We start from the raw sequence: 17185 nt of genomic DNA, 5'->3' as shown, positions 1-17185 counted from the left end.
TTTCCTTGTGACTTTTCGTGCAAACTATGTTCAAGACAAATGTGTAGGCATCAAAACTACATAATATTGTCGAAGACTGTATGTAAAAATACTCATTTGTTTCAAAGTTATTGAGGATTTTTGCATTTTTTTAGACCAACTTCAACTACGTATAAGAAAGAAAGGTGCAAACCAAAATGCACGAAAAGTCTAAACTATGCACAATAAAGCTAAGGAGGTTTGGTGCGTGGCACTCTAGAAACCTATGAATAGGGTAAGCTTACTTTATCATGTTTTTTTACTTTTTCCATACAAAAATCAGCAAAAAAAATTTTTTGATTTTTTCCGTAAAATTTAGTAATTAATGGTATGACATCCATTTGTAAGCATTAAATTCATTATGACATGTCTATTTGAGTAGATAGTAGTTTGGGATCTCCAATGATAAGTTCACAACAAGTCGTCGTCAAGTTCGCACGCTTTTATCGTTCGATCCAGGTGCCGTGCGCGATATTTCATTTAGTTTTTTATTAATTTCAGCTTTTCGTGTGTGTACATCAATCATAATGAGTTGCGAAATTTGCACTTTCGACACTTCCGCCGATACAGTTATGTGGACGTGTATAGGTTGCCCAAGAAAATTCCACGCCGCTTGCATTGGAGTGACTGTTCCGAGGGGATCACTGCGGAAGAAGGACAAGAGGGTGGACATCAACTCGTATCTATTACCGTGCTGTGAATCATGTCAAGAATTGATGCAGGCCAAGATTGAGTTCAAAGGGCTTATTGAACAACAACAACTTCTGGAATCACAACTGCAAGCCAATACGGAAGTAATGCACCGGCTCGCGTTTCAACTGGAGAAGCCTAACATAGTTCACGAAGCGATCGATGGCCTAGAAATTTTGCTTACAACAATAAAACAGGAATTGATAGCAATAAACAAAAACAGCAGTTTGACTGGAAGTGTTGTTGCCATTAAAAATCACATTACCTCGCTATTCGATACAGCAATGACGACAACAAAAAATAATGTCTATAGCACGCTGAAAACGGTAACGTCAGAGCTATCAGCTGAACTGCGCACCATGAATGATGAAATAAACCAGCTTAATCAACTGTCTCTGGACACAGCGGCTAGTATTACTATGACGTCAAACCCGACGCTGGGGATTGATATTCTTGACGAGCTTAAGTCTCTGTCAGCGAACATATCCACCAGTCAAAACTTCACAAATTCTGCGCTAACTATTGATATCCTCGACGAACTTAAGGCGCTTTCATCAAACATAACGGCAAGTCAAAACGCTACATCATCGCTTGATTCATGCCCCAGTTTGGAAGCCGAATTAAATAACGACAAAAATATCGATAACTCAGGTTGGCGCTTTTTGGGTACAAGGAAAGTATGGAAAGCAGACTGGAGCGATTACGATGCACGCAAATTAAGAAACCTGAACCAGCAAAAACAGGCCGAAAAGGCTAGAAGACGTAAAAAAAGATCGAGGCGAAATAATAATAATAACGTTAATGAAAAAAAACAAAAGCACCACAAATTTTCCTCGACCTGATCAAGAGCAAGCAGCGCGCCACTCACGACAGCCAGTTAATAGTAACCATACGAGTAATACCAATCGCAGAATCACATTTAGGGCCGGCAACACCCACTATAACAAAAAACATACGAGTAGTCACTACAACAATAGTTTCCTGCCACCGGATAGAGTGCTTCTTGCGGCTGCAAAAGATCATTTCTCAGGACCCCCGACGAACTATAGGCCAACAATTCAGTTTCAAAGAGGACCGACATTGAATCCCTATCCAGTGGATGATTTACCACGGTCGACGATGCAAATGCACCCAACATCGGAGCGCTTGTCAACAGTTTTGTGTAAGGCGTGCCATTCTCAACATTCGTGTTTTCGACGACATTGACGCATTCCCTAGAAGAAGGAAATGACGAGGACACCGCAGTTTGCGAAATTTTAATTTACTGCCAAAATTTTAATAGAATGAAAAGTGCATCGAAAATGAATGAAATTCACAAGAATATTTTAAGTAGCTCCTATACAATTATTTTGGCTACAGAAACTAGTTGGGACGAAAGTGTTAGAAGTGAAGAAGTTTTCGGGAACAGCTACAATGTGTTTAGAGCTGACCGAGACATTCATATGTCTGAAAAGAAGTCAGGAGGGGGAGTTTTAATAGCAATTACATCAAAATTTAATGCAGAAATCATTACTACAAGGAAATTTAAAGAATTTGAGCATGTGTGGGCAAGGATAGGAAGAATCGCATCGTTTTATGCTCACTCAAGGCTCACGCGCACTCACCCACCTCCGATGCTTTATTCTGTCTTTCTTGTTTATGAGTGTCATCTGTTGAGCTCCCGATCGGCTAAAGCCAAGCGAATATGGTAGCTCACATGTTCGTATTTTTTTCTCTTTTACGCTCACCTTGGATCGCTGCGATTTAGGTTCTTTCCGATACATGTTCGGAATTGTATCCGAACAATGATGAGCGGATCCGTTCTGCAATGCGATTCTTCCTCAAAAATTTGGATCGCGATCTATGTTCGTCTAAATCGAAAATCGATTCAATTCCCACCGCACGCGAGCGGGAGCGGTGCTTGCGATTGTTTGCATTGACGCTGCCGCGGTGTTTTGTATCGATGAAGTGGTGTAGTGTCCGTCGAGTGCATGTGCGTGTTTGTAATATGCTAAGCGAGCAGATTGTCCCTTTGTATATCGTTGATATTCCTCGTAGGTATAAATGAATAGCGGACTTTACGGGTGCAATATTTTTGATGCACATCGTCAACCCAACTTTGTTATACCACAATGGATTATTGAACGCTTAAGAGCCGCTAATCATTAACAGACTTTGGAGTTTTTGTTTTCAAGACAGTTTGATGTTTTACATAATTTGTAGTATGATAGTACAGTAAGTTGACTTTGTGACCAAGCCGGGGTGCGTGGAATCGGTTTCTTTCACTAGACTGTTCACAGTGATGTTATGTGGATCTAATTCGGAATGATGAGCGGTCAAGAATGGATCTGGAGCGTGATGTTCCGGGTACGACGATTTATCCATCTGTTCTAAATATTGTTCTCTAAATATTGTTTTTGATTGCTTATCCTTTTTGTGGTGCTTTTTGTTTTTCCTGCTGTCAATCATCATATATACTAGTGAAGAATGTTTGACTTGTTTGTGTTCCATATTAGCGGTCCTTACACGTTCAGTTGTTTTGTCAATACTGGAGCGTATTGACAAGGTTATTCAACGTGTAATGGAATGGAGGAAGTATTGACGATATGTGTGTTTTATGTTTCTTGGAGGCTGTTCATTGATAGTACAGTAAGATTACGTTTTTGGCACGTTCCAATTTTCGCATACTCCCTTTTCGGTACACTCAGATTTTGGCAACAAATGGATTCCGTTTTTGGCAACATTATTGTTGTACATAATAGGTCTTTTAAAAATACGCAATAGATATTTTTTGTATCAATTGATATCACATTTTACTTTATTTCCAAACATGGGAGTCATATTAACCCTCAAAGGCGCGAATATTTCTTTTTTTATTTTGTGAAAGTTGTTTCATAGTTTCAATACATTACTGTGATAATTTTGAGATGTTTTGGGTAATATTGTTTTAAAACAGCGTAATGCATTTAAGGGTTAACTATACTTTATGCTATACGTGTTATATTTATTGATTACAATGCAAAGAAATGTATTATTTATATATAATATAACTGGTAACAGTGTAACTAGTGTCTAACGGAATCAATTTTTATAGTAAGACCCAGAGTCTATGCACTTTAGGAGTCAAATACAGAGGAATGCGCTACACTGGATAATAAGACTATTTCTGGAAAAAAAATTCAAAAAAACCTTTTGTTTGGACAGTTGAAAGTGATTTTTACAACAAAAATGGTTTCCTTCAAACCTAAATATCTTCAGGCTTTACAATTCGATTTTCAGTCTATCGAGCTTGGTCACTAAAAATATGACGACAGTAACGCACCGAGTGGAGATATCCCAATTAGCTTCGATAACGTTAGTGATTTTTACACAAGTTGAACGCTAAAGATGGACGTCTGTTCTCTGTGGTATGTGCTTCTCTTTCAGAAATAAGCTACTACTCAATTTTTACTTTCCAAAGCACAATAGAATTCCCCTAGAATCTTTGCAAAAATCCAGATGCTTGAAAAAGATAGCCGAAGACTGTCCAAATTGATAGTATTTATAAGTTCTTCAGTTCTACGCAGTTCTGTGTCGTAAGTGCCCCAGTTATCGCAATGAACACCATTCTCAGCAGATAGCTAAGCTTTTACAGGATTGTCATCACTTCTTCCATCTGACACCACACAAGAACATTATTAAACATACATTTTTTTATATAAACTCAAAGATGTAATTCGGTTTGAGACTCTAAGTTTTCCTAACAGCTTTTCTGTGCTGCCTGAAGGCTTTTCACATTTTTTTGAGTCTGACCCTAATGAGAACAGTTTAGTTCAAATTCTAATATAATTCGCACAATACTCACAATTATAGAATTGCGACCTGGATTAAAATTCGCATCTTCGTAAAATTAACCATGTATCATTTTTCAAATTTGAATCTTAGGAAAGTATCGTTACACCGTGATTTTCTCTGAAAGTATTGTATAACATGTGGTCTTCTATTAATATTAGATTCAAACTCAACCGATCTTGTCCGATTCAGAAATTCCAATCGATTTGAAAATACTGTGATTTTAAAAAATTTGAGGCGGATCGAAATGTTGTTGGCCAGTTATTATGATTGGAAAAATATATGGCTACGAAAGTTGCACACGTTTTCCATCCCCGGTTTTTGAATGATGTCTATAAACAAATTCATTCACACCGATCACTCGAAACCTTTCATGCTAATTTTTTTTGATTTGTTTGTATCAAAAAACACTAAAAACCTCTTATTATTAAGAGTGATGCTTCTATCAGAGTGCTATGGGCTGCCAAATTGTTCAATAGCCCATAGCACAGGAAAAACCTGTTTTAATCCACCTAGCGGTGCAATTGTGCCTTTCTCATTTCTCTAAACTATGGCACGGAGGCTTTTTATGTTCAACATAATCGTGGAAATGTCCATTACATTCTTAGTACACTTTGCACTTATACACAATGGCATGCCAGCCACGAACTTGATGAGCTACGTGTCGACGGTGAAACACTTGAAACAAAAAAATATCATACTCCATTAGCCTAATCAGCATTAGATCAATGTTATCTGCTTGCTAACTCATTTTGTCATGCGGGGCTGGGTATGTGAAGAGGGCGAAAGTCCCATGAACGAACGATTCCCCAGCTTAAATTGGTATGCTTTGTGATATAGTGGTGGTTTAAAGATGATGGGGTTGAAAGGGAGGAGTATGAGGGCTGGATGGGGTGGTGGTCTGAGGGGTGATTTAAGGAGATTTTTAAAGGAGGGGCGCGAACAGTAGATGGGGGGTGTAACCCCTCTCCGAAAAACCATCAACTACGCCCCTGTTAAAATCCAGAAACCCTAAACGAGTCGAAAAAAAAATTTAGGCCGGGATTAGGTTGACGTTTTTCAGAGTGATTGCATAAGAAGTAATTGCATAAGAAAGGCAAAAATGTGCCAAAATCCAAAAAAGTGAATCGTAGTCAAATTTTTTTCTCGAGTTTGCATCAAATCTCGACGTTTCATGCACCTTGAACACATTTAGCATCAAAAATAAAAATTCTATTTTTAATTTTTCCTATAGTTTATATGAGAAATTTCTGTGTGACCGCACTCTGAAACCCGTAATTCCGGAACCAGAATTCCGATCGATCCAAAATTCAATAGCAGCCGATGGGAAGGTTGCACCTTTCATTTGAGACTAAGTTTGGGCAAATCGGTCCAGCCATCTCTGAGAAAAATGAGTGACATTATTTGACACATACGCACATACATACACACACACACATACACACACATACACACACACATACATACACACACACACACATACAGACTTTTTCCGATCTCGACGAACTGAGTCGAATGGGATATGACACTCGGCCCTCCGGGCAGGGATTAGGTTGACGTTTTTCAGAGTGATTGCATAACCTTTCTATATGAGAAAGGCAAAAAGACAAAGATAGTCTACGTTTATGTGTTTTTATCAGTTTTCAATAATAATGCAATATAACGAATTATCTACAAATTTTATTTTCGCTGCTAACTTAAAATATCCCTGGCAGCACTGCTACAGCGGAATCCTTTCAGACTAATATCAATAACTGCAGTGCTATAGATAATACGATTGTAAGCGCATAAATGAATGGTTATAGTCCTAGTTACTAGCCTTATATATTTTTGTGAACAAATCTTGCCTGAAGCAAACAGCAATAGTTACTTCGCCAGAACGGTGATCCTTGTTACTAAATTTCACGCAATCCACATTCCAATTATTAGTTCCAAGAGACTTAATAGACTTAACAGCATTTCAGTGAAAATTTCGTTTGGTAAACTGTTTTTAAAATTTCGATTTATGTATTATATTGTATGATATTGTTATTAGTTGATACATATGATTCCCTTTCTATCTGTTTATTCACACCTAATTTCATGCACACAAAAAGGTATGAACTTTATGCGCCGGACTCGTATGCCCTAGCTCGAATGCGTTTTTGTTTGATCTCGAAACTGAGTCAGGTTTCAACCGAAACTGTTATCACTTAATTTATTTAGACATCAATTTGAGTTATAATATGGGCCAGCTTCGCCTCATGCCAAAACCACCTAAACGTGGATAATCATATGATTGAAGCAAAAGATATTATCATTACAGTTAAAAACAAGAAAATTGATCAGCGACAATCGATATTTTGTCAATTCTATGCAAAGGCCTATCACCGAAAGTAGTGAGCTATTTTAGCGCAATGATACGCTATAAAACGCACAACTTTCGAGATTATTTATTAGCATAGAAAAGAAGACATCTAAGTTTCCTCTCGAATGTAGCGCATGAAAGGAGCCGAACGCGCCTGAACATTGAAAATTAAACTAAATCCAAACAAATCTAACCCAATTTACATTATTATCTTGTCTACATCGCAAGTACGGCATTTGTGCATACAATGGTAAAGTTCAACACGAGCGATAACATGTATAGCGCATGATAAAATTAACACGCAGCAAGGAAATGACTGCGAGTTGAACCTACACAGCAGGAATTGCCACTCCGTGCGGTGTCCAGGCGGACACTGACTCCTACCGATATTTTCAGGCCAGCCATATATTTCAATCGTTCAGTTTCAGGATTGCGCACGAAGATTTGGATCATTTTTCCGAACGAACATGTTCGCTGCCGAATATGTTCGATGGCACTCATTACGATTTCCGATTCTCTCTCTCTTCGTAATCGCATACGGTGTGATGTGGAACGAGTTGTGTAGGTCTGTATCTTTTTAAAGAGAGCGTAAACCCCCGACGATGTATAAGGAAACAAATTCATGTACGCTCATGGCGGTGAGCGAGTTTTCCGCACCTTGTGTGTGGGTTAAAACCCATCTGGCAGGTGAAACACATATATTTGCCTCTGTGTACTTCCCCCCAAATAATGCCCGCAAAGATACATTTGAAAAGTTTTTTCTTATTGCCGAAGACATTATAACCAAGCTCCCCCCAGAGGTAAAAGTTCATATTTATGGTGACTTCAATCAACGAAGAATGCTTCCAGACACTGAAAATGAAAGCATTCTACTTCCAGTCGTTGGGGATAACGAAACTCTGCAGGCCATATTTGACAAAACTGCAAGTTTAGGACTTAACCAAATTAATCATGTTAGAAATCAGCAAAACTGTTATTTAGATTTATCATTCACAAACATTCTTGAAGACTTCTGTGTCACCGAATCATTAACTCCACTATGGGAAAATGAAGCGTTTCATACAGCAACAGAGTTTTCTGTATTTGTACATGATAACAAAAGACCCGATGACTGCGAGTACGAAGAGGCCTTTCAATTTCAATTGGCAAATTTTAACAACATAAAACAAAGACTAAGCAATATAGATTGGCAAACGTTGTTTAGAAATGAAACAAGTATCGAAAATTCAGTAGACGTCTTTTACACAAAATTGTTTGATATAATAGTTGAACAAGTACCACTGAAAAAAATTAGGCGACAAGGCAACACAAAATATCCAGTTTGGTATAACGAGCAAATTAAAAATTTAAAAAATCGTAAACAAAAGGCCCACAAAAAGTATAAAAAAATCAGAAATGAAAGGAACTTATTTAACTATTTGGACATTTGCGATCAACTAAACCTATCCATTAAAATAGCATTTGAAGAGTATAACTCAAAAACCGAACTTCAAATAAAATCTTGCCCAAAAAATTTCTTTAATCATGTTAAAAATAATTTAAAATCGGAAAACTTCCCTTCAAAAATGAAACTTAAAGAAAATGTCGGTGTCAACGCGGAACAAATCTGCAATCTTTTCGCAACCTTCTTTCAAGACATCTATACCACATTTTCTGAAGAAGATCGTGATCGCGAATATTTCGGTTTCTTCCCAGAATTCACCACAGACATTGGCGTCAATCATGTCAGTGTGCAAGATATTATGGAGGCTCTAAACAAACTAGATGCCTCCAAAGGTTCTGGACCTGACGGGATCCCACCCGTATTTATGAAGAACTTAGCGTTGGAACTCACAGCTCCTCTGTTTTGGCTTTTTAACATGTCGCTTGAATCTGGCATTTTCCCCAATTTATGGAAAAGCTCGTACCTGGTACCCATTTTTAAAAGTGGCAAAAAATCTGATATATGTAACTACCGTGGAATTGCCATTATGTCATGTATGCCTAAACTCTTTGAAGCAATCGTTAACGAAAAACTATTCAATCAAATCAAAAACAGAATTACTAACATGCAGCATGGGTTCTTCAAAGGACGTTCAACTAATACAAATTTACTAGAATTCGTTAACTACTCATTGATTGCAATGGAGAATGGAAACTACACTGAAGCTCTTTACACGGACTTTAGCAAGGCATTTGATCGTATCGACATACCCTTGCTATTATTCAAACTGAAAAAATTAAGAATTGAATCAGGTCTTCTCAAATGGCTCGAATCATATTTAACTAACCGTCAACAAATAGTTAGATTTAAAGGGAAGAAATCGAATCCCATTCAAGTCACATCAGGAGTTCCTCAAGGCTCCCATCTAGGCCCTCTTTTGTTCATTTTATTCGTAAACGACATATCATACATTCTCAAAAACATAAAAGTTCTTATCTATGCCGACGACATGAAGCTCTTTTTAGAAATTAGGAACAAACAAGACTTAAAGATACTACAGGAAGAAATACATATGTTTTACCTCTGGTGTAACAAAAGCCTTCTGCAACTAAACGTAAAAAAATGTAATGCAATAACTTTTAGTAGGAAACGAAATACACCTGACATTTCAATCACTCTAGGAAATCAAGTGGTACAAAAGTGCGAAAGAGTTAAAGATTTGGGAGTCATTCTAGATTCAAAATTAACATTCATTGACCATTACAACACAATCATCAATAGAGCAAATAACATGCTTGGATTTATAAAGCGTTTTAGTTACAATTTTAATGATCCATATACAATTAAAACATTATACATCTCGTATGTAAGGTCAATACTGGAATATTGTAGCATAGTTTGGTCACCTTTCTCAATCACACATGAAGAAAGAATAGAATCAGTACAAAGGCAATTTTTATTGTTTGCACTTCGCAAAATAGGTTGGACACGATTTCCTCTCCCATCTTATAAAGCTCGCTGTATGCTCATTAACATCCAAACACTAAAAGAGCGCTGCGAATATGCAATGGTTTCATTTCTAAACGATATAATTTCGTGTCGTATTGATTCAGTCGAACTTCTATCTAAACTTAATTTTTATATACCTTCCCGGCAGTTACGAATCCGAAATACATTTATAACAAACAATTATCGTACAAATTATGCCAAGTTTGGACCATTAAATCAGATGATGGCAACTTACAACAAGCACTGCGAAGCTATTGACTTAACAATGACAAAAAGCAAATTAAAAAAATATTTCAATTCTATTCGCTTATAAAGAACATCCTAAAGTAGTGCTATGTAAACCAGATAGTGTTTAGTTTAGTTATTAGTATTTTATGTTTTAAGTGTATACTATATTTTATCGTTGTAACAAAACGGTCTACTCTTGTTTGACGACAATAAATAAATATAAAACTTCACATTGTTGCTCCCACGTTTATAAAATGTGAAATATTCAGTTATAAGTGAAAATAATACTTGTAATTGAATATCAAACCAAAAATTTCAAAAATTGGGGCAAAAAAACTTAAAAAATTTTTTTTTGCTGATTTTTGTATGGAAAAAGTCAAAAAACATGATAAAGTAAGCTTACCCTATTCATAGGGTTCTAGAGTGCCACGTGCCAAATCTTCTTAGCTTTATTGTGTATAGTTTAGAGAGTTAAAAAGTGCCTTTTCGTGCATTTTGGTTTGCACCTTTCTTCCTTATACGTAGTTGAAGTTGGTCTAAAAATATGTAAAAATCCTCAATAACTTTAAAACGAATGAGTATATTTACATACAGTCTTCGACAATATTAAGTAGTTTTGGTACCTACACATTTGTCTTGAACATAGTTTGCAAGAGAAGTCACAATGAAAAAAGTTATATTAAAAAAACTAGATTTAAGGGAGTTGCCATAGAAAACGCCTTATAACTCGATAACCTTTAGTCCCACAAGCTCAAGTTCTTCAACAAAATTCTTCATTATGAGCATTTCTAAAACTTTGTCGAAGACACCAACTTTCTACCTCATCAACAGAAAAAGTTAATTTTTTTTAGTTCGATCATAGTAAGCCATGCCTCATTTCAATTATTATAAGATTGTGGGGAATATTCATACGAACAATTCCTCCAAAGACACCCTGTGAATATATTCGATGGTTTGGCCTCTAGTGAATTAAGTTCACGTTTTTGGCGTTTCCGACCACTGTGCAGTGTGTTTTAGCTTCCGGTCTGTACGAGATCTGCGGCTTGACTGAGTAAACAACAAAACCTATTGGCTCTTAAACGTGAAACTTATCCGCTCGACGCGCCAACTAGATTTCATTATTGGTATCAGTCAAATGATGACGGAAGTATTTTCTTGCATTGATGATATAGGATGGCTGTTCGATTTTAATTGTTTTAAGATCAACATTGCTTAGTTTCACTAAAAGTTAAATTACAGGTGATAAGAAAACACTCGTTCTTCCGTTTGACGCCAAAACATTCAGCCAAATTTGATATTTTATTGTGAATTACTGAGATCTGGAATTATTTTTGTATTGTTGAGGTTAGGTTGATTGTTTTAAATACGGAAAATGTTTACCTAGAAATTGAATTTATCAGTGACTGTCAATATTTGCACTCTTTAATCCAGTGATTTTCGCCCACTATCGTGTTTTTATCGATATTTCAATCTCTGAAATTCAGTTTAGTATAAACTGAAACCGGAAGAACGAATTCTTAGTGATGTAACAAGAAATTTATCATCTACATATTTTTTAGAAATAGGAAACATATTTTCTTCATCAATATTACTTTTTATTAGATGAAATAACATTTAGTCATAATATTGATTGAATTTATGAAATTCAAAATTTACTTTTCGATGCATTTTGACAGATGGAAATAAAAACATCATCACTGCACTTTCGTGCCATCTTGCGGTCTACATCCAGCTTTAGATCGCGAATACAAAAATAATAGCGTAATAACCCGAAGTAGTAACCGCGAAGTGCTTGGCGGGGATTCTTCGCGAGTTTGTGGACGCGAGAAACAGTGTCCATAAGAACACTAAGGAGATGATTGTCACAATCTGAAAGACGTTAGTATCTGCCGTGAAGGAATACGACACGGCCACGCTGAGGGCTGACGTTGGCTATTGGAGTTGGCTAAGGCCTAAACCCCACCCCTCTCCGAGGAAGGGGAAGGAGAAGCTGCCTGGAGTGGAGATCACGCCAGTTTCGGCGAAGGCAAGAACTTCGCCGGGAATTTACATTACAGTTGTAGGTTGGAAAGAAAAACACAGGAAACAGCAAAAGCGGAAAGAGGAGAGCAAAGTGGAGCTGAAGAGGATAGGAAAAACTCCGGTTCGTGAAAACACACCAAAGGGAGAAGCCATACTCGTTAAAGCCAATGACGCAACGACGTATGCGGCGCTCCTCAAGAACATCAAGGAGGGATCTGAGTGAAAAACGTTGCCCAAAAAGGTGAGTAGCTCTTCGAGTTGAAGAGCAATTAACAGCTCGACTATGCAGGAGACTATCACAATATCACAGGGAGAGCTTGAACTTGAGTTTGAGCTTGTGCGACCACCCCTGGCTGCTACTCTGTTATCGATCGGGACTAGCTGAAGTTGCAGAATCAGTAAATAATTATGCTTGGGATTAGCGAAACATCTTTCAATGTGCAATCGACGACTGGCTGAGCTTCAACAACCACGACGACTACGCATGCGAAAAGTCAGCGGAGGCAACGAACGCAATAACGAGGATTATGCCAAACGTCAGCGGCCCGAGAAGCAGCATGAGCTATCTAGATTTTCATCATGGATACTGCGATATGGGGTTCCTACCTGCAGGGCGAAGCTGAAAACCAAACATAACTGCGAAAAGCTGAACAGGACGATGGGCGTATGAGTCGCGAGCAGTATGCGCTATCTGCGGGATGATCTCCATTTGCATCACTCTGGTGGAGGATATTAAGTGCTACAACCGGAGAAACATGAGAAAGATGATGAGAATCGATTCTATGGCGAATGGGACAATACAGAGAAGGGAAGGTGGACCTGCCGGCTCATCCTAAACCTGTCGAAATGGGACATTAGAAAGCACGGAGAGGTGAACTTCCACCTGACACAGCTCCTGTAGGGCATGTGGTCTTCGAACTTCCGTGGTTCGAAGCGACGCGCAGGAAGATGCTTGAAATGGGAAGATCAGATATCAACCCGGATAATGTCGTCTACAGAATGACAAGCGATGTAAACACGTGGAACGCGGTCAACAACGCAGTGACGCAGATCATGACCGCCTTACAGCGGAAATGGCGTGATGAACAGCGAGCAGCGGTTTCGGCAGAGCAATAACCGCCGAGAAACTCTCCATCGGTGTAGGCTAGATTACCGCCGGGGACTAATCGAGACTACGACAAAGCACCGGCTATGGGTCGTAGAGGCGCCAGCGAACCGGATGCCACATTCCACCTGGATTCACTGAAGGATTCTCCATCGGAGTAGGCTAGGTCCATCGTCGGAGACTAAAACGAATAGATCGCAAACAAGTCGAGAGCAAACAAGTCGAGAGAGAGAGAGAGGTGGCAGTTGCAATCTGCGATAGTAGTACAATGAAATTATACGTAGCCGGAATCAACCAATGACTTCGCCATGACAAGCACGCAAAGTGGTTTTTGAGACTGAACTGAAGTTTCATGAATCCTAGCTACAATATACTAATAATGACTTACGGGTAGATTCTTGGCGGAGTCCACAAAAACTGTCAGCAGAGCGCTACTCATCGATGTCACCCGCAGCAGTTGAGTTTCTTCCATGGCAGCCTTTAGATCGTTTTTGTCAGCGCTAAGGGCGAACCAGGTCATTCGTAGGTGCACCAACCCGTGCTTAGCTTGTTCAAGAGTTAGCCACTGCAAAAAAACAATTGCTAATTAAAGCAAACAACCTATATCTCAGATTACAGAACTTACCGTGTCGATTTCTCCGTTCTTCGTTACACTGCTGATCTCAACTGTAGCCCTGTATGATTTTGGATGTGAAAAAATATGTTAACAAATGGATTCGTCTGTCTTGACATAATTCTATTCAAGAAATTTTGAAAAAAGTATCGGAAGCAAACGTACACGCAATTGAAAATAAAAACCAAGCGACACGCAATCAAAGACGTATGAACTAGTTCAACTATTGAGGAAAATTTAATAAAATAGATTTTTTAAATCTCAAATATTGATGAAATTTTCCGCAATGGTTTTTATGGAAATTGTCTTACTGAAATGTTATTGAACGAGAAAATTGAAAATTCATGTGAATGCGAAATATTTTAGTGAAGATGTTTAACACATTCATAGCAGAACAGCGTGGTTTTAAACAAAAGTGACCCCTGAGCAAACCCTTAGTGAGAGTAGGAATAATAGATAGCAAAGGAAAGAATGGATCGGTTGATCTATGTGACGAACTATTCCGAAAGTCATTCAAGAATCGCAAAAAGGCGTGAGCTGATCGATCAAGGTACGATAAGTAAACAATACAAAATAGAGAATGAAACTTATCAGTTGTCTTCGAACCTGCCGAGGGGGTCGTGATCGCCGGTTCGATCCCAGTCGTATAACTTTATGCCAATCAATGTTTGATGAGTAACGTCAACACAAGCCTGCCGTTAGGATGAAGTTTCGGTTTTGAAGAATGTTTTGGATAGTGCGAGTCAGTTTCGTGACGGTCGTCGATTTTGTTTTGTTAGTTTGGAGGTTCATTTTGGGATCAAATCATTCGGTTTTGGCAGTATTGTCATTACACACATATATAAGTTTATATAGAGAAACGTTGCAGCGGAAAAAAGATAAAAATCGTAAGAAAGAGTATTAGCGATAGATCTGTGATATTGCGCGATCTTCACTTTGTTGTTATTTACAAGCCGTTTCATGTGATAAGAGATTGGAATCAGTGTAAAAGAGTAGTTGTCAGTATGCATCGTGTGCCAGGTTGTTGTTACATTTGCGGATAATATTTTTTGAAACTTCTGTAACTAAAACACTTTAGCAAAAGTTGATCAATCGATTGATTATGTAGCAACTTTGACTTTTAAGATCATTCACTGCTGTAATTTTTTTACTGTAGTATATTTTGGAATGCTAGGGCAAAACGTTATTGTTTGCGTTAATGACTAAATTATGGACATTTGTGAAATAAATTTCTAAGTATTAGATAATCAATGTTATTTGTAGTGTGGATATATACAAATATGTTGTTATTGGTTAATGCAATGTGAAATTATGCTCCCCGTATTATTCTTGAATTCATTCAAGTGTTCTTTTATAAAATTTCTCTTGGCAATTATCTGACTTGGTGAATTTATTTACAGAAAAGCATAGATGTGTATTTCACAAATTCAATTTGGGTGAGAATTTTAGAACGAAAGTGCAAAAGCTCTGCTGTATTTTGTGAAAAATAAATATGACGAAATGTGTTTGGTTTGGGAGTAAACAAAATTATTTCGCGGTTGATCGTCCCTTAATCAACACTATTTTTTAAATTTAACTTAATTTTCGATTATTTGTTTTTGTTGATGTATATGATCCGTAAACTAAACCAGCAAAATGAAAAATACCAAATGTTTACACCTATTCTACTACATCGTCGATACGTACAGCCTCTTTGAGACATCATGTCCGGAAATATAATTCAGCGGAAACGCTTGTTTTAGTATGGAATTGCACATCTAATGTTGAAATTGCACCACAAATATTGGATAATTACAAACCGCGATAAATTTTCAATAAACCTTTCCCGTGAAAAACACTCAATTTGTCAAACTTTGAATTTTAAAACAATAAAGACGATTTTATCGAAATAAATAGAAGTGCGACATGATTTGTTACATGTTGTTATAGAGGCACAAATGCCACTATGGGACAATATGCAGAAAATATACATTAAATGGTAAAACTTGTGAAGATGGGAAAACTTTAGTTTATACCTTATATGAAAGGAAATTATCTTAGTGCTTTAAAAGAAATATCTTAATTTTATGAAAAATACGAGAAGTTTCGGTTTAGGGATATTTTGTCCCCAAAATCCTCAGTTTTTCAACAACAATTTTAGTTTGCACTAGAACCCTAACTTACCGCATTCAGGCAAAGTTCTGTTTAGAATTAGAAAAACCGATAAAACTGTGAATGATTTGCAGCGTTAAACTGGAACATACATTCTTGGCTATGGCTGTGGCAGTTTAGTATCCAGCGAGTTGAGGTGGGTCCCTGCTCCTATGTCGTAAAAGGCGACTGAGAGCAGTGTAACAATTAAGTTCTAAATACGCAAATTAGGAGTAAATGTTTTTGTAAAGTTTTTAAATGATTACACTGCTCGCTCGTGATGAATAAAATCGCTCCAGTGTTTGGACGATGAGGCAAAACGTTTGACAACCGACACACAGTTGCGGAAGCAGAAAGAGACGGAGAAAAAATAGAGAAATAGTTTCCCTGTTCTTTGTCGGTCGAGATATCGCGACCAGGTAACTGGCATACCTATATCTACGTACAGAGTTTGACAATAGGCAACATCGGTTTTCCACCCATCGATGGGGGTCAGTTTGACAACGTCAAAATCGCTTAAAATGTCATCAACAAACAATAGTAGCAGTAAACAAAAGAAAACAATGAACACTTTAACTGATTTGATGTAAACTAAAGTGCTCCACGTTAGTTCCTATGTTGGCTACGAAAATATGACGTCACGTCACCCTCTTGATCGCGACCGATAGGAAAAGTGGGAAGATTGTTTTTCGACGTGCTGAGCGCCGCAGATGACGCTATGGTCGAAAAGAGGAAGGAACTCGAAATACGTTGCTGGAAAGGTAGAAGCAAATACTGGTGCAATCAAGTCTGAGACTGCGTGATCGAGAGCAACCCGGGGAAAACGAATCGTTTGTGTTTTCTCCACCAGCAGACCAGTGTTCAAGCGAAGACTGCATATCAAGAAGATTGGAAGCTCTGTCCAGAATCTGGAGACAGTAACAGCACCACACATATACATTTTTACATTAAGCTTCCTACCTTCCTCCAATAGAGGCGCTGTAAACTCTGTCGTTTGTATGGGAAAAAGATATCAGTCTTCTTAATATGTAGTTTTCGGTTCAAGCAAGGCAGCCGGTGCATCGTAAGACGGTGCGGGAACCTTATTTCGCGCCGCTGAAGTTCACACTTGATTCGGCGGGCCAATAGAATAATGGGACAACAGGAGAGAAGGTGCAGCTCGTTCAATCATGATCTGCCGAGCTCGTTCGTCAGGAGGCAACCTCGGCGGTAAGGGAACACTTTTTGAAGCAGCGTAGACTGACTCATGCGACACGCCAGGCGGAAGCTTTGGCACCAAACATAATGAGC

The 17185-nt window shown here is 38.0% G+C and overlaps 2 protein-coding genes across 9 annotated transcripts in view; both read right to left on the bottom strand.

Annotated features, from left to right (window-relative positions):
• LOC131683688 (ras-like GTP-binding protein RhoL) overlaps positions 1 to 17185 on the bottom strand; it is a 233275-nt gene that overhangs the window by 105982 nt on the left and 110108 nt on the right. The window lies entirely within an intron of this gene.
• The window catches only part of LOC131683683 (extended synaptotagmin-2), a 73724-nt gene that overhangs the window by 3631 nt on the left and 52908 nt on the right, over positions 1 to 17185 (bottom strand). For 7 of the 8 annotated variants that reach the window (XM_058965881.1, XM_058965884.1, XM_058965886.1 and 4 more), the window contains 2 exons: positions 13778 to 13826; positions 13541 to 13717 (listed from right to left, as the gene is read on the bottom strand). In XM_058965881.1, coding sequence (XP_058821864.1) covers positions 13541 to 13717; positions 13778 to 13826 — 226 coding nt within the window. Of the gene's footprint in view, positions 1 to 13540; positions 13718 to 13777; positions 13827 to 14371; positions 14458 to 17185 lie in introns of all 8 variants that reach the window. The other variant, XM_058965882.1, reaches the window with a different exon arrangement.

Source organism: Topomyia yanbarensis, chromosome 2 (assembly GCF_030247195.1).
Source record: "Topomyia yanbarensis strain Yona2022 chromosome 2, ASM3024719v1, whole genome shotgun sequence".
In the NCBI taxonomy this organism is placed as follows: Eukaryota; Metazoa; Arthropoda; class Insecta; order Diptera; family Culicidae; genus Topomyia; species Topomyia yanbarensis.
This window is presented reverse-complemented; position numbering and strand designations above follow the sequence as displayed.